This window comes from Erinaceus europaeus, chromosome 10 (assembly GCF_950295315.1).
Source record: "Erinaceus europaeus chromosome 10, mEriEur2.1, whole genome shotgun sequence".
Classification (NCBI taxonomy): domain Eukaryota; kingdom Metazoa; phylum Chordata; class Mammalia; order Eulipotyphla; family Erinaceidae; genus Erinaceus; species Erinaceus europaeus.
Genome location: NC_080171.1, coordinates 85,521,998 through 85,549,358, shown reverse-complemented (window position 1 = coordinate 85,549,358; position 27,361 = coordinate 85,521,998). Strand labels below are relative to the sequence as shown.

Sequence of the window (27,361 nt, the reverse complement as noted above, 5' to 3'; positions counted from 1 at the left end):
TTGGAAGACCAGAAAGGTCTAGAGAAGCAGATAGAATTCCAATATAGCATAGATGGTGAATTTCTGCAGGTAGCAAGTTCAGTGGTAGGCATCAGAAATACCTAAAGTATAATATGAAACTCCAGTCCTTAGTGGTTCACAGGTCATTTGGTGTGAAATACCTGCATATGCAAATGAAAAGGCTGCTTGTGCTCTGAACCAGAATGATCTTATTTCAAAAGAGTGAGATCAGCCAAGGTCACATGTAAGGGATGGCATTTGAGCAAGATCTTGAGGGACAGTTAAGTCTTAGAAAGACATAAGGGATGATTGTACATCTACGTAGAAGAAGTGGAAATTGCAAGACATTTGTAGGAACTCTGCCTGGATCATAACTATTAGGCAGTGGGTTCTAAAGAAAAGCTAGAGGGGCTGATGGTGGTATACCTGGTTAAGTGCACACATTATAGTGTATAAGGACCTGGGTTCAAGCCCCTGGTCCTCACCTATAGGAGAAAGATTAACAAGTAGTAAAGCAGTGCTTCAGGTGTCTCTCTGTCTCTTTTCCTCTCAATTTATCTCTGTCTCTATACATTAATAACTAATAAAATCATATATAAAGGTATTTGTTTCACTTATAAAAAGGAAAGAAAAGCTGGTGTTATCAAGTAAAGGTAGCCTATTAAATAAGATGTGTGCCTTAACATGCCAGAGACCCTGGATTTGATGCCACTTAGGAGATCATGAATAGCATCGAGGGGGAACTCTGGATGGTGGAGCAGTGTTTTGACACCTTGCTCTCTCAAAAATAGAGAATAAAAATTGGGTTAGGGAGGCATCTCAGTGGTACTGCACATGCACAGGGCCCTGAGTTCATTCCCTAGTATATAAAAATTAAAAAAATAATAACAAAGGAAAAAGAATATCTGGTATAGATTATGAAAGGCTCACCTACTGAGGCTTTTGGAGTTTCTAGGTCATTGGGAACAATATAGAAAGCCTCACAAGTGAGAGATCACAGAAGCTAATATTTATTGTAGATTATAATATATATATATATACATATATATATATTTCAAAATGAAAACCTCTTCAGTGAGGACAGATACAGACTTAAAAGACTTTAGGCAATGTGTCACAAAAGATTATAGGTCGTATGGCACTGTAAAGACAGAGACAAATGTTATTTAAATATATATTGGACTAGTTGGTTCGAGGTAGTGGAAATGCATGAGCTAAGGACTAGGTCTTCTCTTGCCTCACCATTTAGAGGAGGAGACACTTTGACAACTTTTATTTCCTGATCTGAGAAATAGGTATACCACTTTTACTATATAAATTGGTTGTAATTATTTAAGGCAATAACTGAAGGAATAATAAAATTGAAGGAATTTTGTTATTAGATGGCAGCCATTATTCCAAGTGCTTGTTTTCTTCTTCTGTTTATTTCTTTTATCATTTTCTTTCGGGTTGGGGGTGTAATGGGTTGGCATGATGATGTTCCAGTTGTTCTTTTTTTTATGTGTTATCTTTTGCAATCTTTATAATCACCACTTGGTATGTCTATCTTATGGATGAAGGGACTGAGGCTTACAAGAGCTGAGGAAATTGTCTTAAACCTCACTAAATGGGATGAAAAAGATGCTAGACCAACTCTTCCTGTCCTATAGGGTAGCCTACAATCATCTATGTGACCCCTTGCATTTCACTTAATTAAAATGACAAGCTCAGTTCTTCAATTTCAAGGACTCAATACAGTAAGTGGCTTCAGGTTGCTGTATGGTACAGTGCCAATAGAGAACAATTCTATGATCACTGCAAGTTCTTTTTTTTCAGACAGGGACAGAGACCGGAAGGAAGAGAGGGAGAGTGAAAGAGACCATTGTACCAAAGCTTCCTTATATGCTATGGGTGCTCTAACCTGAGTCGTTCATATAGCAAAGCAGCACATTATCCAGCTGAGTCAATGTTTACTGGCCATGCAAGTTAGTTCTATTGAATACCTGATCTGGTACCTGGACTCTCAACCTTGACACAGGTCTGCTTTCTCTGGAGTATTGTTTCATGGTGCAATTTAAGTGTTTTTTTTTTTTCTTTAATTTTTACAAGTGATTTAATGCTGGCTTACAAGAATGCAATTCCACAGCACACCCACCACCATAGTTCTGTATAACCGTTGATAGCCCTACAGTTCTCGCATAATCTTAGAGACAGTTTGACTATCCCTCCATGGGGTTCATGTGTTTCAATCATATGTATTACATATATGAGAGAAACCATCCAGTTGTTGTCTTTCACCTCCATACTCTACTGAGTATAATCACTTCTAGTTCTATTCATTTTTTCCCAAAGGAAACAATCTGGTTTCTTTAATTGCATAGTTACTATCCCACTGAATGCCTGTCCCATAACTTCTGAATCCAATCACCTATCAATGAGAATTTAGCTGTTTCCACTCCTTGTCTATTGTGAATAATGCAGTATATATATTAACTCAAATTAGTGTTTTCACATCCTTTGAATATATGCTTAGGAGTTGACCTCATACAATTTGGTGTACATCCTTCCTCACAATGCACTAAACTGGTTCTCTCTTTCTGGACCCCTTGCTACTGGATAGTTTCACTACAGATGTAGGCATCAGCCAGGTGTCACTCACATTCTTGACAGCTGAATCTGGTATGGTGGTGGTGCATCTGGTTGAGAGCACAGATAACCTGAAAGGAGAAGCTTGCTAGGACACTAGACCATTCCTAAACCCACATCTCCTTAGGTCCTTATCTCCCTGGATGACGAGGCTAACAGATTGACATGTCATATTTTATCATAGAGGGGCCCTTTAGGGAAAGGGTCCCAGAGTGGCCAAAGGCCCCAGAGAAGTTTTTGTTGGATCTTCCTGGAACAGAAGCATGGATTCCAGCCAGGATGCTTCTCCTGTGCCTCTCTGAGTCTGTTTCTTTCTGGAAAATGTGCATGTACAAATATGTCCAGTGTCTCCAGGCATTTGAAACTAGCTGAAAAATTACACACATTATAAGAAATTCATAACAGGGGTTAAAGTAGGGGGGGAAAGCCCATCCCCATTTTTAAATCTATGTCTACATAGAGCACATCCAGGCTAGATTAAATAGTATATATAGGGGGGCTGTGGAGCATAAGGCTTGAAAAACAAACACACACATAAATAAAAACAAAATCCTGTGTACCACCAAACCTCAACTCCCCCTCGAAACCCCATCTTCTGGGCCTGGCTTGAGAAAGTTTACTTTCAGACTTAGAGAAATGAGCATGTGGTTTTGGGGACAGAATTCAATACCACCGAAGCAACGGACTCAGCAAGCTTGACTGGCTATTGCTTCTTAAGTGCATTGCAGCCTCAGAGAGTGAACACTGTTTACATTTTTTAAGTGTTTCTTGGGTACAGAACATAAAACTAAATTACACAGCAAAGGCCATGTTGGCTCCAAGCCTGTGCCCTCACTAAAAATAACGACAACAAACAAACAAAAGAAAGCCATGGAAAGATAAGAACTGAAAAGGATATTAACAGTCTCAATGAGTGAATGAGCAGGGTCCTGAACCTAAGGGTGGGGGAGAAGATGTGAAAGATACATACACAGTGGGATAGGAGCAGGCCAGGCTTAGTCAAGAACGAAGACAAGGGATGAAGAATCTTACAAGCAGGCCATGAAGTAGGCTGGCAGAACTCTGTCTGCTCTCTGCAGAGAAACAATAGAAGCAGCCCTAAACCACAAACCCTTGCTTGTTCATAGGCTTCATGTCAACTAGCAAGGAAAAGATGAAGACTCACTCTTTAAAGAAGGCCTCCCATACTCCATGTGACACCTTCCCTGGCTAACTCGTGCATGCTGACTGCATACCTACTAATATTACCTCTCATTGCATTCTTCTTTGATGAATATTTGTGCCCCTCCAGATTCTATTTCTAGGTGATACCAGGCTTACATAGGTATGTGAACAGACTTGAACTGGATAGCTAGTCAGAGACAGGCAGGAACTTTGCATTTGCCAGTTCACTGAACCCTCACAACTACCCCACAGAGTGACAGCAGGTCTGTTGTACAGATGAGGAAAACTGAGGTTCAGAATACTCAAGTCATTTGCCAAGTGTCCTAAATTAACAAAGAACAGCACTTAAAATATCCTCTCAACCCTCAAGCTCATTACTTTTCTATGGAACAATGTGGACACATTGCAATTTTTTTTATCTTATTTTTGCCTGAATATCCAAATAAAAAGAAAGATGATTCCATAACCAGTCTCTCCTCTTATGCATACCCACATTCCCCCATGATCTCCATCTTACCTAAAGTGAGCAGCACTTTTCCACCTTTTATGCAAACATCTGTCTTGTTAGAAACCCTTTTGTATGTGTGTGTTCCTTTTCTTCCTACCATACTGTTAAAGTATGCATCTTAACTACAATGCACTGCTGGAAATGATGGTTTGGACAGAGTAATCCTGATAGTTTTGAATCCATATATTAGAACTACTTCCCAATAGAGGTTCAAGAAGGTACAGAAGATTGTTTAATCAGTGTTTGAATCTCAATTCGATGAAGTAAGGCTAAGAAACTCTCAAAGTTTATCTCTGTTTAGATTCTGTGTCTAAATGAATACTCTTTAAATAATAAGTGTTCAGGGCCAGGTAGTGGCGCACCTGGTTGAGCACACATGAACCCAGGTTCAAAGCCCTGGCCACCACCTGCAGGGGAAAGCTTCATAAGTGGTAAAGCAGTGTTGTAGGTGTCTCTCTTCCTCTCTATTACCCCCTTCCCTCTCAATTTCTGGTTGTATCTGTCCAATAAATGACTAAATATAATTAAAAATATATTCAGTGTTCTTAATTGAACTTCTCCACTATAAAATACCAGGGGTAGAAAAAGAAAATCCCCCACCCCCACCCCTGGCCTTTGGGAAGTTTGCTACAAGAAAGAAGACCAAATTTTGGTTTTCTAATTCTTAACAAATTTGCCTGCCATACTGATACTACTATCCCTATTTTACAAATAACAAGTTAGTAGGGGGAAAAAAGTGTATTAGATAAAAATCACAGGGATAGAAGGTGGTACACCCTAAAGCTGAGCATTAACTCCATTTAATCTCTACTCTCTTTTTTCTTGTTTGAATTTATTTATTTATTTACTTATTTTTGGATAAAGACAGAGAAATTTAGAGGGAAGGGGTAGACACAGAGGGAGAAAAACAGACACCTGCAACTACTTCACCACTTGTGAAGCTCTCCCCCTGCAGGTGGGGTTTGAACCAGAGTCCTTGAACACTGTAATATCCAGTCTCAACCTGGAGTACCACCCTGGCAACAATCTTTTCTTTAAAGAAGAAAACCCTCAACACTTCAAGTTCTCAGGGTTTGTCATTGGGACTTGTATTTCATAAGTCTGAATGCATACTGAGAATGCCTGACTAGAGAGGGAAGGAAAAAAAAAAAAGGTTGGGAAGAAGATCTAATAGGTTTCTCAGAAAAAAACCTGAAAATTTCAGTAGATTTAACTATTCTCATTATAAAAATTGTTGTTACCTTAACCTAATATTGAGTTGTTCTATTCTAAAACAGAAGATGTCTTTTTATTTAATCAATTTTATTTTTGTATTTTTCCGAAATATTTTAGTTTTACATATAAGTCTGCTATATTCTTCGCTAACTGACTTCTTCCTATTCAATTCTGTGTTCTATTATTGGCATACTTTTCTTAATCATTATATCCTCTATATTTGTTACTTTTTATGCATATGAAGGTTACTGATTTTTTTCATTTTTAACTATAAGACAGAGAGACAGAAAGAAAGAGCAAATGAAAGACCACAGCACTGAAGCTTACTTCAGCATAGGCTTGAACTTGAGTCACACACATGACAAAGTAGTATATCATCTAAGTCAGATATTTTAGTGGACTGAAGGTTATTGATTTCTAAATACAATTTTAAATCTTGCTATTTTGTAGAATTCTTTCATTATTTGAGCTAGCTTTATGATTGATTACCCAGGTTTTGCCAGATTTTTTTCTCTCTCTCTTTCCCTATCTTATCATCTTTATTTGTTGGATAGAGACAGCCATAAACTGAGAGGATAGGGGGAGATGGAGAGGGAGACAGACAGATATCTGAAGATCCGCTTCACTAGCAAAGCTTTCCCCCTGCAGGTGGAGACTGGGGAATTGAACCTGGGTCCTTGTGTACTATAATATATGTGCTCAACCAGGTGCACCAGGACCCGATACCTTTCTCTTTCTCCTTTATTCTCTTTATCTTCTCTTCCTCTCTCAATTTCATGTTCTCTATACAAAATAAATAAATAATATTTTCAAAAGCTTCTCCTAGTTCAAGGTGTTGATGGCATGCTCAAGTCAGTTATAACAACCAGTTCAGGGAGTCTTTCTGGTACTGATGCTGTTTTTGAATCCCCGGAGTAATTTTTGGGTGCCCTACACCACCGGAAAGACTGCAGTAGACTGTGAGACATTCTGTTCTGTTTCCTTAGATGACTCCTACATGTGCTCTTGAAAGTTATTCAGAAACCACCAGGAGAAAGTAGATCCCTTGGGTATTCGGGAAAACTGCTTGGAATCTTCTCCAATATTTCAGCATGTTCCCTCTGCCTTTATTCTTTCCAACACCATGACCAGATGCTGTCCTACTTCACCAGCAAGAAAAGTCAAATGCCTTTATAAGGTACATAGAGGGAAGGTACAACCCGAAGAAGTGACCCCAACACAGGATGTTGGATCCAAGATTTCTTCCCACCCTCTGTGAATAATATTATCTAAGTAGCATTGTAGAATTGTTGGTCCTATAAAACTTTTGAGCAAGGAAAAGTTCAATGAATACCAGTAGTATATTGGAAGAAAATAAAAAAGTCAAAGGAGTGCCATTGGTTTGGTGTAGCTAGAAACAGTAGCCAATTGTCTTCTCTCTGAAACTCAATTTTTATGTGTTTTTTTCATTTTTATTACTATTATGATGTTAACTTTATTTATTTGACAGAAAAGAGAAAAATTGAGAAAAGTGGGGGATAGAGAGGAAGAAAATCAGAGAGAGACCTGCAGACATGCTTGACTGCTTGTGAAGCTTCTTCACCCCTGCAGGTGAGAACCAGAGACTTGAGCCCCGGTAGACTAAATTTCTTCATTGTCATAGAGAAGTATCATTATCAGTCACTTGTTAATATGTATGCATGTGTGAGAGAGACTTCGAGACAATGAAAGAGAGATCACAGTTCCACTCTGCCATTTATAATGTTCAATTTGCTTGCTTTTGTCTTTTTTTTTTAATTGGGGAATTAATGTTTTACATTCAACAGTAAGTACAATAGTTTGTACATGCATAACATTCCCCAGATTCCCATATAACAATACAACCCCCACTAGGTCCTCTGAATCTTTCTTGGACCTGTATTCTCCCCACCCACCCACCCCAGAGTCTTTTACTTTGGTGTGATATGCCAATTCCATTTCAGGTTCTATTTCTGTTTTCTTTTCCCTAAGTGGCTGGTAACAGTCTGGCAGTTTATCAGTTGAGACACCACCTCCAGTCTATTCCGCCAACAAGGGGACAGCTGAAGGGAGGAAAGGACTCCCCAGAGACTCACCAAGTGCAACTCTGAGTCTCCTTTGCTACTGCCCCCAGAATCTGGAGCAGCAGTAGGGCGGGACACCGGGGGACAGAGATCTAACCAGGAAACTCAGGAGAAGACCTATACCTCTGTGGCACAGCTGTGGGGCTGTGAAAGTCTCTTTGTATAACCACTGGACTATCTCTGCCACACCCTGCCTTATGTCTTGGTCAGGAGTCAGTGATTAAGCTAAGAAGCCTACTTATAGTTTAGAAGCCCTCAGGCTCCCATAGCCTACAGAGAGAGAGAGAGAGAGAGAGAGAGAGAGAGAGAGAGAGCTTTTAAATCACTGAGCTCCAACTGAGGGATTCAAATACTATTTAAACAACTGTTAACTTCCACCACTGTGAACCCTTTAATTACCTTACTTAGACACAAGTCAATCCAGGAAATAATGATCAGTAATTTGAAAAGTACTAAGAGAGGGAACTCATAACATAATATATAAAATGGGTAAACCAACAAGAAGAAATATTGAAGAAATGAACCAGGACAACAGTCCAGCTAAAAGCCCCCCAAAGGGTGAAGCACAAAATAATGAGTTCAACATCCAAACATTAGCTAAGGAAATAATCACAGGAGTTAGTAAAGTGTTTGAAAGAATTATAATCAGAAATACAGGAACAACAAATGAGACTCTGGAAGAAAACACTATCTCAAGGTTATTAGAGAGCTGAAAGCTGAAATAGCTGAGCTAAGAACATAACTAGCTGAACAAGCTAAAACAGTATCAGAACAGGGTAACAAAATAGATGAACTCCAGAAAACAGTAGAGGGCAGAGAGAATAGAATTAATGAGGCTGAAGACAGAATTAGCAAGATTGACGACAAATTAGAGACAACTAAAAAATAAGTAAGAGATCTCAAAAAGAGACTAAGAGATGCTATACAGAGACCTATGGGATGACTTCAAAAGAAATAATATACGCATTATTGGCTTACCAGAGGAAGAAAGAGAGGGAGAAGAAGGAAGTATTCCAGGCCATAATAGCCGAAAACTTCTCTAGTCTAGACAGCATCAAACACATAAAGATTCAAGAAGCCCAGAGGGTCCCAAACAGAATTAACCCAGGCTTTTGTCTTTTTTACATACAGCACTGAAGATCAAGCCCAGGGCCTCAGTTATACAAGACATACATTCTATTGCTGAGCTACTCCCTGACTCCAAATGACCCCTCCCCCCCCTTTCTCTTTTTCTCCCAATGTGGCTGTTGCTGGAGCTCTGTGCCTATAAAATGGCACCGCTAGTCTTAGTGACTTTTTTTTCCCCTTTTTTTCTTATTCTAATAAAATCAGAGAAAATCAAGGGATCAGGTGAAAAGGAGAAAGCAGGAAAGGAACCTGCAGTACTGTTTCAATATGTGTGAAGCTGCACTACCTGTTGGTGGGTACTTGTGCATGGTAATATGGGAAATCTACTGGGTATACTACTGCCTAATCCCCAGATATCTCAGTTTTATGATATGACTCAGACTTTTGGCATAAGGTACAGCATACAGGCAATGTTTAATAATAAATTTCAGTCCTTTTTCTCTGATCTTAGTCAAAACCTCTGATGTTTTTCTATTTGTTATTTCCACCAGGGTTAGCAATGGGGCTCTGGATTAGTACTAGGAATTCACCACTCCCAGAGGCCTCCCCCATCTCCCATTAGTGTGTTGATATATATTGTTTGTTTTGATAGGACACAGAGAGATTGAAAGGTAGAAAGACACCTACAGACCTGCTTCGCTACTCATAAAGCATCCCCACCCCCTACAGGTGGCAAGTGGAGGCTCGAATCCAGGTCCTTGAGCGTGATGCTGTATGGACTTGCCAGATGTGCCATCACCCAGTCCCCAAAATCTCTGAAATTTTTCAGTAAAGTCCAAATCCTAAGCATATAAAAGATATCTCCCTCCACTTTCACAACACACTGAATTCCCTTTTGTTATGAAATCTCTCTTCTACTGAGAGGAAAAAGAAAGAGGAGACTCTTTCTTCAGCATGTTCTCCAATCCACATTCTTCTCCTACCCTTCTTATGTCTCCAGTTACAGTTTAGGGATAATTTTCACAGGAAATATCCCCTACCAAGTACCCTTGGTTTCTCTGTTCCAATATTTCTTCTACTGAATAATAAGTGCTTATGTAAAGGCTTCTTTTTTATCCCTTATATCCAGAAATCTCAATGGCCATCTGGTTCTTACTCTGGATATAAGGATAAAAGACAGATAAATAGCCTCTACCTTCCTGGACATCAAGAAATGCACACTTATTGCAATTCTTTGTTCCTGATATTTCTAATTTTCTTGTGTAGTACATATGACTTGAGAAATACCTGTAAACTGAGAGATATTTCTTTTCTCACCTATGATTATCCTATCTGTACTTTTCTTCCTTTTTTTCTCCACCACCCAGAAATAACTGGGCCCACACACTAAAATTTAAGACACACTTTTTTTTTCCCACACTCAGGAGTTGGCAGCTTAAATATTTCCTATGGTTTGCCTACATTTCCATATTCACAAGTTAGATGACTCTCTGGAAAGGGGAATATTTAATCTAAAAGATTATGTCACTGTAGAGAGAGATCTACAGAAAGACCCAGGAAAAGGTGAAGTGATATTTAGGGTTCCTTAAATGGATACTACAATGAAAGATACAGAATACACTAGTTTTCATAGCTCATTCTCTTGTGTCCATCACAGAAGCAAGTGTGAGCTGCTTTTTCCCATACCTGGGCTCCTATTGTGAACACAGTGACCTGCATCCTGTCTCTTGCCTTTATAAATGTCAACCTGGGAGCTAGTCACTCAGCAATGTGGGCTTTAGTGCCCTACTCTGTACAATGAGAATATCCACTCCTATTTTTGTAGATGATCAGTAGATCTCAAAGGACTTGATAAATGTTAATCTTATAATTTGTCCAGGATGTTCTGAAAATGGGCAAAGAACTTTCCCATCCCAGAACCCTGGCTTTCATTCCTCTGAGTAGAGTAAGCTGATGGCAATATGGTTTCTTCCTTAGGAAAACTCCTTTTGAATCTCACACTCTAGGGTCTCTAGCTGCTACTTCCAGTTGGGCAGACCCCTCAGACAAAGTAAATGATGAGTATTTTGAGGGTATCAAAAGGACCAACACTGCTTGATAATTTCCCAAAATGGCTGGTACAGTGCTGAGTATTCAGGAAACATTTACTTTTTCAACTGTCTTTGATGTAACCAAATGTTGATTGTTGTAGTCACTTCTGGTGTGAGAGCATGTAGAGGGAGCTCAACATCATCAAGAGAGGAAAATAAGATTCATACTATCCCCCCAAAAATGACCAAAAAAATGACCCTGCAATTAGTGTTTTCTTTACTTTGCCTCCCGTAATTTCTACCTGATAAATGCTATTATTTACCCTTTCTAGAGAAGGTAACTGAAGTTCTAAGAGGACATTTGTTCAAGTATCAAGTAAGAAGACATGGTAAGGGGCCGGCAGCAGAACATCTGATTGAGTGTTTATGTTACAATGCACAAGGGCCCAGTTTCAAGTTCCTGGTACTCACCTGCAGGAAGAAAGCTTGCAAGTGGTGAAACAGGGCTGCAGGTGTCTCTCTGTCTCTCTCCCTCTTTAGCTCCCTCTTCCTCTCAATTTCTGGCTATGTGTATATACTTTTTTATCTTTATTTATTTATTGGATAGAAACAGCACAAAATTGAGAGGAAGGGAAAGGTAGAGAGGGACAGAGACAGAGAGACACCCACAGCACTGCTTCACTACTTGTGAAGCTGCCCCCCTGCAGGTGGGGACTTGGGGCTTGAACATAGGTCCTTGCACACTGTAACATGTATGCTCAACCAGGTGGCCACCACCTGGCTCCATAGCCATCTCTATTAAATAAATAAATATAGCAAATATAAAAAATTAAAAGACATGCTATAAACAAAGCCTCACAAACATAATTTCCATTTCTCCACAATACACCCACATCCTCTATTCATATTCCTGGTGAAGGACTCAAATATATTTCTAACAGTCAAATTAAAAAAGAAAAATAATTAATACATGTATTACTATAACACAAAATAAATTGTGTCTTTTACTTTATTTTTTAAAATATTTATTTTATTTATTCCCTTTTGTTGCCCTTGCTGTTTCATTGTCGTAGTTATTGTTGTTGTTCGTGTTGTCCTCGTTGTTGGATAGGACAGAGAGAAATGAAGAGAGAAGAGGAAGACAGAGAGGGGGAGAGAAAGATAGACACCTGCAGACCTGCTTTACCACCTGTGAAGTGACTCCCCTGCAGGTGGGGAGCCAGGGGCTTGAACTGGGATCCTTACTCCGGCCCTTGCGCTTTGAGCCACCTGCGTTTAACCCATGGTGCTACCACCCGACTCCCTGTCTTTTACTTTAATAGAGACATAAATACTATGGAAATGCCAAAGAATAGTTAATTTCAGCTCAAAGTGAATTGGTGAAGAATTGATATGACCAATGATAGCTTGATGTGACATGTTTCAGGCAGTGATGTATCACAAATATGATACTTCACATATACAAGGGTGGTTTCTATATATAACAGAAATATATATATACATATATTTAAGTACATATTAGTAGACTGTACCATCTTGATATGTGTAAGTGAACTTTGTCATATTTTCTCAATGATAGAATCACCTGATGCATTTCTCAAAATGTGTCCCTGTCATTAAATAATGCATAACTGTGTGAAGAAGAAGATCGGTTTGTTTATAAAGATAAATGCTCACATCTGATTTGTTCTTAATGTAGAACTTTCCTATTCATTCAACCAGTTCAAGACTGAATGCCTAGTGATAGGAAGCTTACTGTACTATAAAGCAATCCATCCCACCCCAGAATGTTCTCATTCTTAGAAAGGTTTTCTTTATTTTGGCACTAAATATAGTGCCTGGAAGTGCTCAGTCTAAGTTTTACCCTCCAAGGATTAACCAAATAAATTGGTTGGTTGACTGAAGGTCTATAATTCCTGGTAGAGCAGTGAACATTCCAGATAGTGTTTCTATTCCTTCCTTAGATCACTGCTAAACGAAGGAGGTGCCTATCTGAACAGAAGGCTCTGGTAGAAATGTTGGGCAGTTCCATCTCAGGTGGTTCACTTTCTTTTTTTTCTTTTCTTTTTTTTTTTAATCAGCTCTGGCTTATGGTGGTGTGGGGGATTGAACCTGGGACTTTGGAGCCTCAGGCATGAGAGTTTGTTTGCATAACCATTATGCTATCTACCCTCCGCATTATTTATTTATTTTTAATAGTAACCTTTAAAATTTTATATTACTTAATTGGTAATCCCTCTTTGATAGAACAGAGAGAAATTGAAGGGGCTGGGCAGTGGCCCACCTGGTTGAGAACACATGTTACAATGTGCCAGGACCCAGGTTCAAGCCCCCAGTCCTCACCTTCAGGGGGACATCTTTGAAAGTAGTAAGGCAGTGTTGTAGGTGTCTTTCTCCCTCCCTCCCTTTTTTTTTTTTTTTTTTTTCACTTTCTAACAAAGTCCCAAAACCTAGATATACACTAGTTTCTGTGAGAGAGAGCATATGTTCACACATATCCATAAACTACTGCAAAATATATACCTGAAAGCAGAAGTACACTAGAGTTTGCAGTGAGTACCCCCCTAACACTTCCTCTCCACTATTCCAAGCTTTGGGTCCATGATTGCTCAACAATTTGTTTGGCTTCGTATGTTAACTCTCTTTTCAGTCACCAGGTTCCAGTTGTCATCAGAATGCCGGCCAGGCTTCCCTAGACTGAAGACCCCACCAATGTGTCCTGGAGCTCCGCTTCCCCAGAGACCCACCCTACTAGGGAAAGAGAGAGGCAGACTGAGAGTATGGACCAACCAGTCAACACCCATGTTCAGCGGAGAAGCAATTACAGAAGCCAGACCTTCTACCTTCTGCAACCCACAATGACCCTGGGTCCATGCTCCCAGAGGGATAGAGAATGGGAAAGCTATCAGGGGAGGGGGTGGGATATGGAGATTGGGTGGTGGGAATTGTGTGGAGTTGTACCCCTCCTACCCTATGGTTTTGTTAATTAATCCTTTCTTAAATCAAAAAGAAAAAGAAAAAAAAAGAAACAATAGCAACAACAGATACTGGAGAGGTTGTGGGGGCAAAGGAATGTAAATTGGTCCAACCCCTGTGGAGAACAGTCCGGAGAATCCTTACAATGCTAGAAATGGATCTTCCTGGGGCCAGGCAGTGGCATACCTGGTTAAGTGCACACATTATAGTGTGCAAGGACACAGGTTCAAGCCCCTGGTCACCACCTGCAGAGGGAAAGCATCAGGAAGGGTGAAGCAGGGCTACAAGTGTCTCTCTCTCCCTCCCTCTCCCCTCTCACTTTCTTTTTGTCTTTATCCAATAATAAATCATTTTTTTTAATGGAAAAAAAAAGAAATGTTGGGCAGTGGAGACAAGATGAAGGAGTATCTACATCTCATTTTGGCAGTCTTTGGTGCAAAGAGCTACATAAATGTGATGCATGGATGCAAAATAAGAACAAAAAGAGATTTTTGCAAGCACATCAACCAAATTATGTCTGAACTCCCCAGGAGAAGGATAACTTGATTCTTCTGTTTCATTTCCATTTTTGTTCCATCTCAGGGACTTCATGAATTTCAACTAGTCTCAGAAAGTACATAGCCAAAATATTCAAAGAATGCCTCTTATTATAAAATGCTAAACCTCACTGTACAACCAAGAAGCTTTGATACTACTAATAATATCTGGACATATCTGTGTTCAGGGCAGAGTAGCTCAGAGCTGACTAAATTTGGTGATCTTGTCTGAGGAGGACGGACTAGAGAGGCTGAGAACTTTTAAAAGTAGAAAGATTATGGAAAATTGAAACTGCTACTTGCAGTAGATTCTAGATTTTCTAGATTCACATCACAAGATGACTGCAACTTCTTTTTTATGTTTTCATTTATTTATTTTTTTAATTGCCAACAATTATCACTGGGGCTTGCTGCCAGTACAATGAATCTACCATTCCCACTGGTCATTTTCTTTTGCTCTCTCTTTTAAAACAGGACAGAGAAATTGACAGGGGAGAGGGAAAAAAGGCCTGCTTTAACACTTGTGAAGCATCTTTCCTGCAGATGGAGGAACAAGGGCTCGAACCTGGGCCCTTGTGCATGGTAACCTGTGCACTTAATAGTTGTACCATTGCCTGGCCTGCTCTGAGTACATTTTCTTAAAGCTATCACTGTGAAAACCTGTTGAGTTCTTAAAGGCACTACTCACACCTGAAATGTTCACACTGACAAGGTCTGAATCTTGGTTGTTCACTTTGTTCTTTGTTTTCTTCTATAGACTTCAAGATGTATAAACACATGCATTCATTCATTCATTTATTTCCTTTTTTTTTTTTTTAGCCTCCAGGATTATCACTGGGAATCACTGCTGGCACTATGAATCCTTGTGGCCATTTATTTTTTCCATTTTTATTGGATAGGACAGAGAGAAATTGAGAGAGGAGGGGGAGATAGAGTAGAGAGAAAGACACCTGCAGACCTGCTTTGTGCTTGTGAAGCATCCCCCCTGCAGGTGGGGAGCTGGGCTGGAACCTGGATACTTGCATGTGTCTTTGTGCGCATAGCACTATGTGCAAAAAACCAAGTATGCCACCACCTGCCAACCCCCTTCCCATCTGTTCATTTTTATACCATCAAGAAAGACCGAGAGTGGGAGAAGACTCATTGTAAAGATGAAATGAAAACAATCATGGGTGTTTTATTATTTCATCCATCCCAATTTAATGGAGGGTTTCCTAGTGGACACCAGGGGGCCATGAGCTAGGGCTACCTGGATAGGAATCCCGAGCAAAGGCATGGGCAGTAAATTCATGAAAATAGAATTCAAGTATCTCATGGGATCTGCACCGAGACACCAATACTCAGATCAACTCATCTGCAATTCTTTCTGCAATTCATAATGATGTTTTCCAGGAATCAAGTCACTTCTAATTTTTCAGTGTGACTGCATATTCCCAAGATCCCATTCTCATCTTTCATGAGATTCTGTAACTATGGACTGTGTGGAATAGGGTAAGCACTCTACTGTTGTCTACAAGAAGTGTATGAATATGTAGTAGGGTCTACAAGAAGTGTATGAATATGTAGTAGGGTGACTACTGAATCTCTACAACCAGTTCACTTTTCCAGTCTTCTTTATTGACTGATACTTACTATCTTGATTCATGTTCCTACATGGCCTGTTCCTATAGAAGATAGAGGTGGGGAGAGAAGAGTATAATTGCATTGGGGAAAGGTAAGAAACACATGGTAATCCAGGAGCCTCCCAATTCCTCTCCCTCTCAAATCATCAGCCTCTTTACTAGAATTCCTGACAGGGTGAAAATTAACTATCAGTCTCCGCTAATCACTGTACAAGGCAATGCAGGCCACAGTTACACTATCTGCTCTCTTTTCTCTATTCTGTTGTCAATAAATAAATAAATAAATAAATAAACCAGATAAAGCTTTATTCAAAATTATTGAGACTGTATGTATGTGTGTGTGTGTGTGCACATGTATGTGTGTATGTGTGTATGTTATGAATATCTGAGAGTCATGACTTCTAGTCATGTGCTTTCAGATCAGAATTGGGGAAAACTTGTTCTATCCTCTTCACACTGCTGGCCTGCACCCAGCCTACACACATACCTTCTCTGACCTCGTATTCTCCAGTGAGCTGATCTCATTATGGCAAATTTAGTTACAGCTGAAGTCTCCTTGTAACAAAGATTATGTCCAAGCCCAGAGTAATGGAACATAGTCGATTTCATTAAAATAAAATTGGTTACAATGAATAATTCAATAGGATGATTTTGTTTCCTCATCTCCTCTTTCTAGATCGAAGAGCTAGTATTTATAATGACTTTTCTAAACTGGATTTTTTGTTTAGGAAGAGCTAATCACCCACAATTCCTGACAGTACCCCTCCTTACAGGATTAGAATAATTGTCCCTATGAAGTCTCTTTTCAAATGCTAAGTCTAGAAAGTATCTCTCCCCTTTCTCACATTAGTAGCAATAACCTTTGGGTGATTCTTTTTTCCAGCACAGCTGCTACCTTAAGTCTTCTTTAAGTGAAATTCAAAATGTGTTAATAATTGCTTTGTTCAAATTATGTTTCCCAAAAAAAAGTGCTTCTAGGAATTGAGTTCTAGTATGGAATTTGAAATTCCTGGTTCTAGTGATCACTAGTCCTATTTTTGAAGCAAGGATTCTATGCCATAGAAGTGATGTTGAGCTTTTTCTCTCAATATTTCTCATTTGCATGAAGCAGTGTATATAGTTGTATGTGCATATATGTAAAAATCAACCAAACATATTTTCAGAGCACTTGCTCTTATATACTCTTAAATAGATTGTGTTTGAAGATGAATGGACATAAATCAATAAAACTAAAAACTGGTTTCATACATTTAATAGCACAGTGGAACATCCCAGCAGAGATACAGTAATTCAAGTTCGGTATCATAGAAGTAATGGGATGAATTCTGTTAAGTACAGAGGGTCTACAGAAGGGTGTACCCGAGAACTTACTCATTTCTTAACCTATCCACTAAGCTTATGCCATACATATAAGAAATACCAAGCTACTACTTATTTCCATTCTCTCCACAAGAGAGTTCAAAATTGGTAAAAATCACTACATAATATAATTCATGTAAACATAAGCAAATATGGGCTGTGTGGTGGCATACCTGGTTAAGCACACATGTTACAGTGCTCAAGGACCTGGGTTAGAGCCCCTGGTCCCCACCTGCAGGGGGAAAACTTTGCAAGGGTAAAGCAGTACTGCAGGTGTCTCTCTTTCTCTCTCTATCTCCCCTACCCTCTCGGTTTCTGACTGTCTCTACCCAATAAATAAAGATAATGAAAAATAAAAATAAATAAACATAAGCAAACACATTCAATTGATTAAATCAATGCAGTCACTTTACATCATGTGGAGCTATTTTGTCTATCAATTGGAAATTTCCACTAGACCCCAGAACAATCACAATTCTCTTTCATCTGGAACTATGTCTACTCCTGGATCCTGATATAGGAGGCAGTATTAGAGAGGATGGGCTAGAACTACTGGTGGTACATCTGCAAAGCCAAGAGGCAGGTTAGCCACAGGGATGGTTGCTGGCCCAAGATGTCAGAAGCACTGAGATGTGTCTCTGGGAAATGGGTGTCTCAAAAGAAGGCAGGTGCTTGCTCAGCAGGATAATTGGAAAGGAGACTCTTGGGATGGCCTGGCCATCTCTAGAATCATACAGGCTGTGTGGCCTCAACCCCCTTACTCCCTCAATGATTCCAACAGTTCCACAGGGAAAAAAAAACCTGGAGCATAAATAGTGCATCAGGGGACTTAGAAACTAGTCATAGTTTTTTTAGAGTTGGGAAGGCCCTTGGAGATCATCATGTTCAACTACTCTATGATTTAAAGGTGGCAAAAAAAGGGGGAGCCCAGAAGTAGGGTGAGAATAGTCTAAGGCCATACAGCAAAGTTGTGGTAGAGTTACTAATAATTCATAAGTGAGTACTTGAAGAGCACACAATTTGGTACTCACCTTTCCCCAATCACCCGCCCCCCCCCCAATGGTGAGATTTTTCCCTAAACTTTTTTTCTTACTCCACTGAATTTCAGTGGTATATCAATCATAAAACTTTTTTTTCCCCAAGTATGAATTGTAATAGATAGGGAAACAAGAGGAAAGTCATGATGACAGCTATGCTGGTATTCACTCTCTTAACTATTCCACATCTAATGAACAAATAGTATACATGAACCATTGAGATTGTATTCTTTAAGGGCCAAGTAGTGATGCACCTGGTTGAGAGCAAGTACTACAAAATGCAAGGACCCAGATTCGAGCCCCAGGTCCCCAGCTACAGAGGGGAAGCTTGACGAGTGGTGAAGCAATGCTGCAGGTACCTCTCTGTCTCTCTGTCTCTCTCTCTCTGTCGCCTCCTTCCCTCTCAATTTCCAGCTGTGTCTATCCAATAAATAAATAAATATTTTTTGAAAGAAATAAATACTAATTTATTTTTTTAAAAGAGAAAGATTGGATTCAGATAAGATAAGACAAACTGACCACAAACTATTTTCGAGGGAGCAGACTTAAGGGTAAAACAGTGATTTCTACTGTCTGCAGGAGATATTACACATAATGAGGGTCTTACCTGGGATGCAGCTGGCTGGCCGATAATGACCCAGCCTGGGCACTGCTGGTCTGGATGAGATACTGAAGCATTGGATGCCCACTGATCCAAGAACCCTTGGGGTGTGTAGACACCACAGTCCTTTATGCTAGTTTTTTGCTCAAAATCCTCACACACCCCATCACCATCATGGAAGTAACACCGGCTAGGTTCATCTACAGGAGAGAGAAAAGGTAGAAACTTATCCTATGATCTTAGTTTTCTCTAAACCCATATGATTAGAACAGCAAAATCATTAACACTGTCAAACCCATAATAAACAGGAACAATTAAATATTATTCACTGTTTAAGAAGGAAATTCTAACATAATAGATAACACACACACACACAAAAAAAAAAAAAAACCTGGAGGTCATTATACAAAATTAAATAAACCAGACACAGAACAAATGTTCTCTGATATCACTTATAGGATATATAGAAAGCAATGGGAGTCATAGAAGGGATGAAGTAAGAGAAGAATGCTGGTTGTCCATAAGTGAGGTAGAGATAAATAGTTGAGATTTGAGAGTGTTCATTTACTAGGTAAATTGTTTCAGTTATTCTAGAAGAATGAGATCTAGTGAGCTGCTGTACCAATTTGGGTTCATAGTTTGTAACACAGTATGGAGAGAACTACTGAAACATTGAATGGGAGGAATGGGGACACCAAACTCTGGTGTGAAACAGTGTGGAATTAAAGGCGTTTGGGTACATTATCTGACACCACAGAACTTCTTCACAGTCACAAACATAGGTGTATATTACTCCAAAGAACACTGTGACTTTACATAGAGTGTGAGTGAGATGCTTTGCAAAAGATGCTAGCTTTTATTAATAACTCTGTAGCTAAATTCTTTTTATATTAGTAGATTATTTTTCCATCTTTGGGTTCAATCATTATTGAAGAGAAATCCATTATCTTAGACTTCAGGGACTCCAGATAACCTTCCTATCTAATGTTTTAGGCATCTAGCAGCTTTTCAGATACTTTAAAAGTTTCAGATAAAGCACAACTAAATTCTCAGTTTCCCATGGAATTCAAATAAAAATAAGACACTTTGTTTTAACAACTTAAAAATGTGGCTAGCTGTTATGATTCTCACTTAACTGTCAGGATAAAGATCACAAAAACACAGAGCTAGTGGAATGCCTCCTAAGCAGGCATATATGTTTCTCAGTATTTCAGCACAGGAAAAAAAAAAAAAAAAACAAGGAGAAATCTTGATGCAGCCAACAGATCACCTTGTTTAACCTTTAAGAACTTGAATGTTAAGTATACTGTGCTATTTTCCCAATTCTTCTAAGTAAAGCTAAATACTCCTTCCTATGTGGGTTCCTTGTTTATAAAGATTGATAATAGTTAAAATCCTGGGTTCCTAAGAACGTATCTATAATAGATCCTAGCTTCTTTACACCCTAGAGTCCCTATTCTCATTGACTCTATTCCTATTACTAAATACTCCCAAATCTCAATAGGTCTCTGCTTATTTAACACTTTGCATGTTTTATACCTGACTGTCTTTCAGTCATCAACTTGCAGATGCTATTACGATTCCATCCCTAGGTAGATGACCTCGCCAACGTGTCCTGAAACCTCACCTCTCTGGAGTACTACACTACTAGAAAAAGATAGAGACAGGCAGGTATATGAATCAGCCAACCAACATCCATACCCAGCAGATAAGCAATTACAGAAGCAAGAACTCCTTTCTTCTGCCTCCCCCACCAAAAAGAATTTTGGTCCATATTCCCAGAGGGATAAATGTTTTGGGAGGATGACTTAGAGAACTCTGAACCTCAGTTCCACCAGAACCTGGAAGTTTTGTGACCAGAACCTTTTTTTTTTCACCATAGCTGAGAGGAAAGAGAATTAGGAGAATATCTGAGGAAACCAGGTGCTGCTTCAGGGAAGAGGAAAAAGGAAGGACACTTAGAAGTTGTAATAGGTTAGATATGGTTTAGAAAGTTACTAAAAGGCCTTAGAAGTGAATAAAAATGGGCATTAGCTTCCACCTGGAGTTATCCATCTTTGTCCAAAAGGCCCACTTGCTTCTCTGATGCATACATTTTCATTTTCCTGTTTAAAAATTTAAAATATGAGGGGGGATTTAAAAACCTATGAGGCATACTTAGAGTTGGGAGGGAAATTTAACAATGAAATAAAAAATCACTAATTTGAACAAGAGAGGAATAGTGTTGGAGAGAATGTAGAGAAAGATATACTGCTGGTGGGAAAGAAAATTGGTACAACCACTATGGAGAACAATATGGAGAATTCTTAATCAAATACAAATGGAAATACTTTATGATCCAGCAATCCCACTCTTGGCATTTATCTAAAAGAAATAATAACACTGATTCGAAAGGATATATGCACTCCCATGCTCATAGATGCATTATTCACAGTAGCCAAAATATGAAAACAACCAAAATGCTTGATTAATGGATAAAATGATATTAATATTATGGGCCATATACTCAATGGAGTATTAGCAATAAAAAAGATATGTCTCTGGAATGAAATGGATGGAATTAGAGATTATGTTTAGTGAAGTAAGTAAGGAGATAAAAGACAACTATAAAATAGTTTCACTCATATGTGGAATATAGAGAATTGAACACAAGAACATGAAAACAGATAAACAATAACAACAAAAAGTCAACTTATATCCAAGACTGGGAAAATTATAATGATTACCTAGTATGGTAGTGGTGGTGTGGGGAGCACAGACCTTTGGTGTCAGGAACAATATGACAGTAATCTCCTATTACTTTATAATCTTATAAATCACTATTGATTCAATATGCTGGGGTGAAAAATAGATTAAATGCTTCAGGTTCTCTAGCTGCCTAAATAATAGGTGTGAGAATACATATTTTCTTCAGACTAGACTAAGTATTTAATGTCTCAGATTTGTAAAATGATCAAATTCTGACACTGGGATTAAATTGTTTAAGTAGCTCTAAGATATATATATATATATATATATATATATATATATATATATATATATATAATACCTAAGTTACCTACAACCTTAGGCCAGATCAAACAATATCTAAGATACCATTATTAGTAGATACCCTTAAATGTCATAAATCATAGTGAGGTCAAGTATATTAGGTAAATCCTAGCCACTGGATTCTCAAAGAAAAACAAGCTCCTAACTAACATGGTTATAATAATAATTAACTATTATTATTTCAAACTCTCTCCAAGATTACAAGGAATCAATCCTTCCTCCTTCTAAGATCCATTATTTCTCCTAGTTTTGGAACCTCTGGGACTCTGCTCATATTTCTTGATATTTCTTCTCTCTGATCCCTTACTCTGTTCTACTGCTTCTTTTGACCTCAACTAAATCAACAATACCAGTGCCACCATGTTGCTATTGACTTGTTACTACAGATTGTCTCCAGAGATGCCAAGCCTGAGATGTCAACCTCTCAACTCCTCTAATCTGGTGAGGTCTTTCCTAACACATGGAACTATCTAGTTATCAGATGGCAGATCTTCTAATACAGTTATAGAGATACAAGATGCAGGCTAGAACCTAGGGTACTAGGTACATGTGTTCATGTATCCACAAGCAAGGGGACATTATATACCTCAAAGTAAAAGTACTTAATAGTCCTTTGTAATTAGATTTAGACCTAATAAACCTGGAATTCTAATAGAATGGCCTAAAAAATCCATCATAAATTCTCTAATGATATATTTATTACATAGGCCTAAACACCTTCCTCTCCTATCCCTTGCTTCACCTCCCTCAATCACTCAACTCAACTATACAAAAGAAAGTAAGAGTCTACAGCCATACCACCCTAAACACACCTGATCTCAGAAGCTAAACAGGGTCACACCAGGTTAGTACTTGGATGAAAGACAAAAAGTATATTCTTCCATCTCTTTTAATCTCTTCTGACAGAGCATCAACATTATTATTACCCCTTGATAAGATTTAGAAGAAGCACTATACTGTTGGCCAAGACTTATAATGGCAAATTATATATATATATAGTAAAGTACAACTATTGTTCCTATGATAAACTTTGTTAGAATTATCGAACAAGTGGGAGTCGGGCAGTAGAGCAGTGGGTTAAGCACAGGTGGCACAAAGCCCAAGGACCGACATAAGGACCCCGGTTCAAGTCCCTGGCTCCCCACCTGCAGGGGGGTCACTTCACAAGTGATGAAGCAGGTCTGCAGGTGTCTATCTTTCTCTGCCCCTCTCTGTCTTCCCCTCCTCTCTACATCTCTCTGTCCTATCCAGCAATAATGACAACAACAACAATAATAACTACAACAATAGAAACAACAAGGGCAACAAAAGGAAATAAATAAATATTTAAAAAATGTCTTAAAAAAAAGAATTATCATACTAGTGGGAGTCGGACGGTAGTGCAGTAGATTAAGCACAGGTGGCACAAAGCCCAAGGACCGACATAAGGACCCCGGTTCAAGTCCCTGGCTCCCCACCTGCAGGGGGGTCACTTCACAAGTGATGAAGCAGGTCTGCAGGTGTCTATCTTTCTCTGCCCCTCTCTGTCTTCCCCTCCTCTCTACATCTCTCTGTCCTATCCAGCAATAATGACAACAACAACAATAATAACTACAACAATAGAAACAACAAGGGCAACAAAAGGAAATAAATAAATATTTAAAAAATGTCTTAAAAAAAAGAATTATCATACTAGTGGGAGTCGGACGGTAGTGCAGTAGATTAAGCACAGGTGGCACAAAGCCCAAGGACCGACATAAGGACCCCGGTTCAAGTCCCTGGCTCCCCACCTGCAGGGGGGTCACTTCACAAGTGATGAAGCAGGTCTGCAGGTGTCTATCTTTCTCTGCCCCTCTCTGTCTTCCCCTCCTCTCTACATCTCTCTGTCCTATCCAGCAATAATGACAACAACAACAATAATAACTACAACAATAGAAACAACAAGGGCAACAAAAGGAAATAAATAAATATTTAAAAAATGTCTTAAAAAAAAGAATTATCATACTAGTGGGAGTCGGACGGTAGTGCAGTAGATTAAGCACAGGTGGCACAAAGCCCAAGGACCGACATAAGGACCCCGGTTCAAGTCCCTGGCTCCCCACCTGCAGGGGGGTCACTTCACAAGTGGTGAAGCAGGTCTGCAGGTGTCTATCTTCCTCTCCCCCGCTCTGTCTTCCCCTCGTCTCTCTGTCCTATCCAACAATGACGGCAGCATCAATAACAACAACAATAATAACTACAGCAATAAAACAACAAGGGCAACAAAAGGGAATAAATAAATATTAAAAATAATAATTATCAAACAAGTAAATGCAGAAAAACTTGAGGCTAAGACCCCACTAAAATCCTAGGTCTATTTCGGTCCTAACTTGAGGCCCAATCTCATAAATACTGGTCTGATAGAACAAATGAAAATCAATGTTTTGACAACTGGAAGAAAGTCTAAGCTTGTCAGATAAAGAAGTGACTACAAAAGCAGGATAAGGGCACTTATCCTTAAGTGGCTCACTTAACAATGGCCCTTTTGGCCACTATCAGGTCACTCGATCATCCAGGACAGATAATCCTTGGATTCCACCATAAATAATCTGGGGCCTAGATCTCTGATAGATTCCTTTCTCTATCATCACTGGTCACACCCATTGGGAATATCATTATAAGCCTTTTTGTGAACTTCTTCAGGACCATACCCTCACTAAGAAATAGCAATGGTAGGGACTTCCCCACCCTTCAAAGGAAGGCTAGATCATACTATTCTGCCACTTAAAGAAGACTGGTTCTAAAATAAGTGCAGCATAGAATGTTCCCAACTGTGACTATGGGACTGTGAGCTCAGTCTAACAGGGACTCAGAGGTTGTACTGGCTCCTGTGCTAAATATAAATAGATATGGACTCTGGGTTAGATCATAGTATAGCTAACTGCATTTATATATTTTCTTCACGTTTGTGAGCAACTCTCTGCTTTAATCCTGTTTCTTAGTTCTACTTCCAACTCTGACGCCAACTTCCCAGACACCTCATGTTATATATTAAGCACAAGTAAAGATTATTAAGACATAGGCTCCTAGGAACATAGATAAAATAAGACTTCCTAGCTCCCTTATACCCTCAAGTCCCTACTATTATCTGTTCTATTCCTATTTTACAGTACCTATTTATTAAACATTTTGTCCTGCTTTCCATGTTATTGTCTTTCAGTCACCAAGTTCCAGATGCTATTATGATTCCATCCTGTCTTCCCTATGCAGATGGCCTCACCAATGCTTCCTGGAACCTCATATTTCCAGAGCCCTACTCCACTAGGGAAAGATAGAAACAGGTTAAGGGTATGGATAAACCCGCCAATGCCCATGTGCAGTGGAGAAGCAATTACAGAAGCCAGAACTATCATTTTCTGCACCTCAAGAATTTTGGTTCATATACCCAGAGGATAAACAATAGGGAAGTTTACAATAGAGGGGATGGGACACAGAAGTCTGGTGGTGGAAACTGTACAGAATTATACAATCTTGTCAATCAATTATTACATCACTAATAAAATATTAAAAGATCACTAATTTGAGTCTTATAATAAAAAAAATCCATAGGACATATACTTAGTGGAGCACTACCCAGCAGTTAAAAAAGCTCTAGTGTGTCTTTTGGGGCTAAATGGATGAGACTAGCAGTGATTACGATTAGTGAAGTTATGTACAGAAGTGAATGACAACTATGGGATTATTTCACTAATGTAGAGTATAAATAATTTAAACTTGTGATATTGAAAACGTGAAATATATAGCCAACTCATATCTATGACCTTGGAGAACTGTGGTAGTTAGTGTTGGAGGGGGGATAGGAGCACAGAAATTTGGTGGTAGGAGTGGTGTGTGAGATTATATCTGATTATAATCTTGTAACTCACTATTAAATCAATAATAAAATATATTTAGGGGGCTGAACTGTGGCACACCCAGTTGAGTGTACACATTATTATGTGCAGGAAGCTAGGTTTGAGTTCTTGTTCCCCACCTGCAGTGGGAAAGCTTTAGAAGCAGTAAAGCAGGTCTACAGGTGTCTTTCTCTCTTCTCTTATTTTTTTTTTAATTTTTAAATTATCTTTATTTACTTTTTGGATAGAGACAGTAAGAAGTAGAGCAGAGAGTGAAGATAGAGAAAGAGAAAGACCTGCAGCACTGCTTCACCACTCACAAAGCTTTCTCCCTGCAGGTGGGGACTGGGGGCTCAAACCTGGGCCATTGTGCATTGTAACATGTGCACTTAACCAGGTGCTCCACCACCAGGCCTCTTCTCTCTCCCTTATTATCTCTTCCTCCCTCAACTTCTCTTTGTCCTATTAAATAGAAGGAAAAAAAAAAGGAAAAATGGCCATGGGATGATAAATTAATAACACAGGCATTGATCCCCAATGATAATCTTGGTGGCAAAAGAGGAAAAAATGTGTGTGTGTGTGTGTGTGTGTGTGTGTGTGTGTGTGTGTTTCATATTAAGTACTGTGCTACTACTGTATCTTTGTATTGAAGCTCCTTTACTGTATCTACATATTGGATCACAAACAACCTGAAATTTAGTCCATATATAGTGTCTTATTGTGACCTCATAATTTCTAAACCAACTAGTACTTTTTGTGAATGACAGTGATACTACCAAAATTGTGTCCTGACTATATGTATAACTCATGGGAAAATTTATTATCTCAGACAAATGAGATTACATGGTCATTCTGAGCCTACTACTTGGATCTAAGGCATCCTTCCTATGTTTATTATAAAATAATAGAATGGAATCCAGAGTGATTAATGAGGACTATAGACTTATCCCTTGCATGTAACTATGCAATGTAGCTATACTATGTAACTTGGCAGGACCAACTTCTCATAACAACCTCTGATTTTCAACTATAGTGCAAAAAAAGAAAAAACCAGCTGTCCCAGTTAAGACAACATGTCAGGGATGTCATAAAAAATGTCACAGGAAATGGAGATAAATATACGTTGTAACATTTGAAAATAACAATCAAGAGGGGAAAAAAACTTTTTTAAAAATATTTTTTTAATTTTTTAAAGTATTTATTTAATTTATTTATTCCCTTTTGTTGCCCTTGTTGTTTTATTGTTGTAGTTATTATTGTTGTTGTTGTTGGATAGGACAGAGAAAAATGGAAAGAGGGAGGGGAAGACAGAGAGGAGGAGAGAAAGATAGACACCTGCAGACCTGCTTCACCGACTGTGAAGCAACTCCCCTGCAGGTGGGGAGCCGGGGTTCGAACCGGGATCCTTATGCTGGTCCTTGTGCTTTGTGCCACCTGCACTTAGCCCGCTGCACTACAGCCCGACTCCCCAAAAAAAACTTTTTTAAAAAGTCAACTTAAAATAATTCTCTTTTAAGGGGTCCTAATTGAATGAATTGAATCAGTTTTTGAAATCAGTACTTGCCTAAAATACTTTTAAGCAGCATTCCCCCAAACAGAAAAAGCCTGGGTCAAGTAGAAATAAGACTTGGATTTCT

The 27,361-nt window shown here is 38.9% G+C and overlaps 1 protein-coding gene across 1 annotated transcript in view; it reads right to left on the bottom strand.

Annotated features, from left to right (window-relative positions):
* PAPPA (pappalysin 1) overlaps positions 1-27,361 on the bottom strand; it is a 304,579-nt gene that overhangs the window by 81,078 nt on the left and 196,140 nt on the right. The window contains exon 10 of the mRNA XM_007521940.3: positions 18,829-19,022. Coding sequence (XP_007522002.2) covers positions 18,829-19,022 — 194 coding nt within the window. The remainder of the gene's footprint in view (positions 1-18,828; positions 19,023-27,361) is intronic.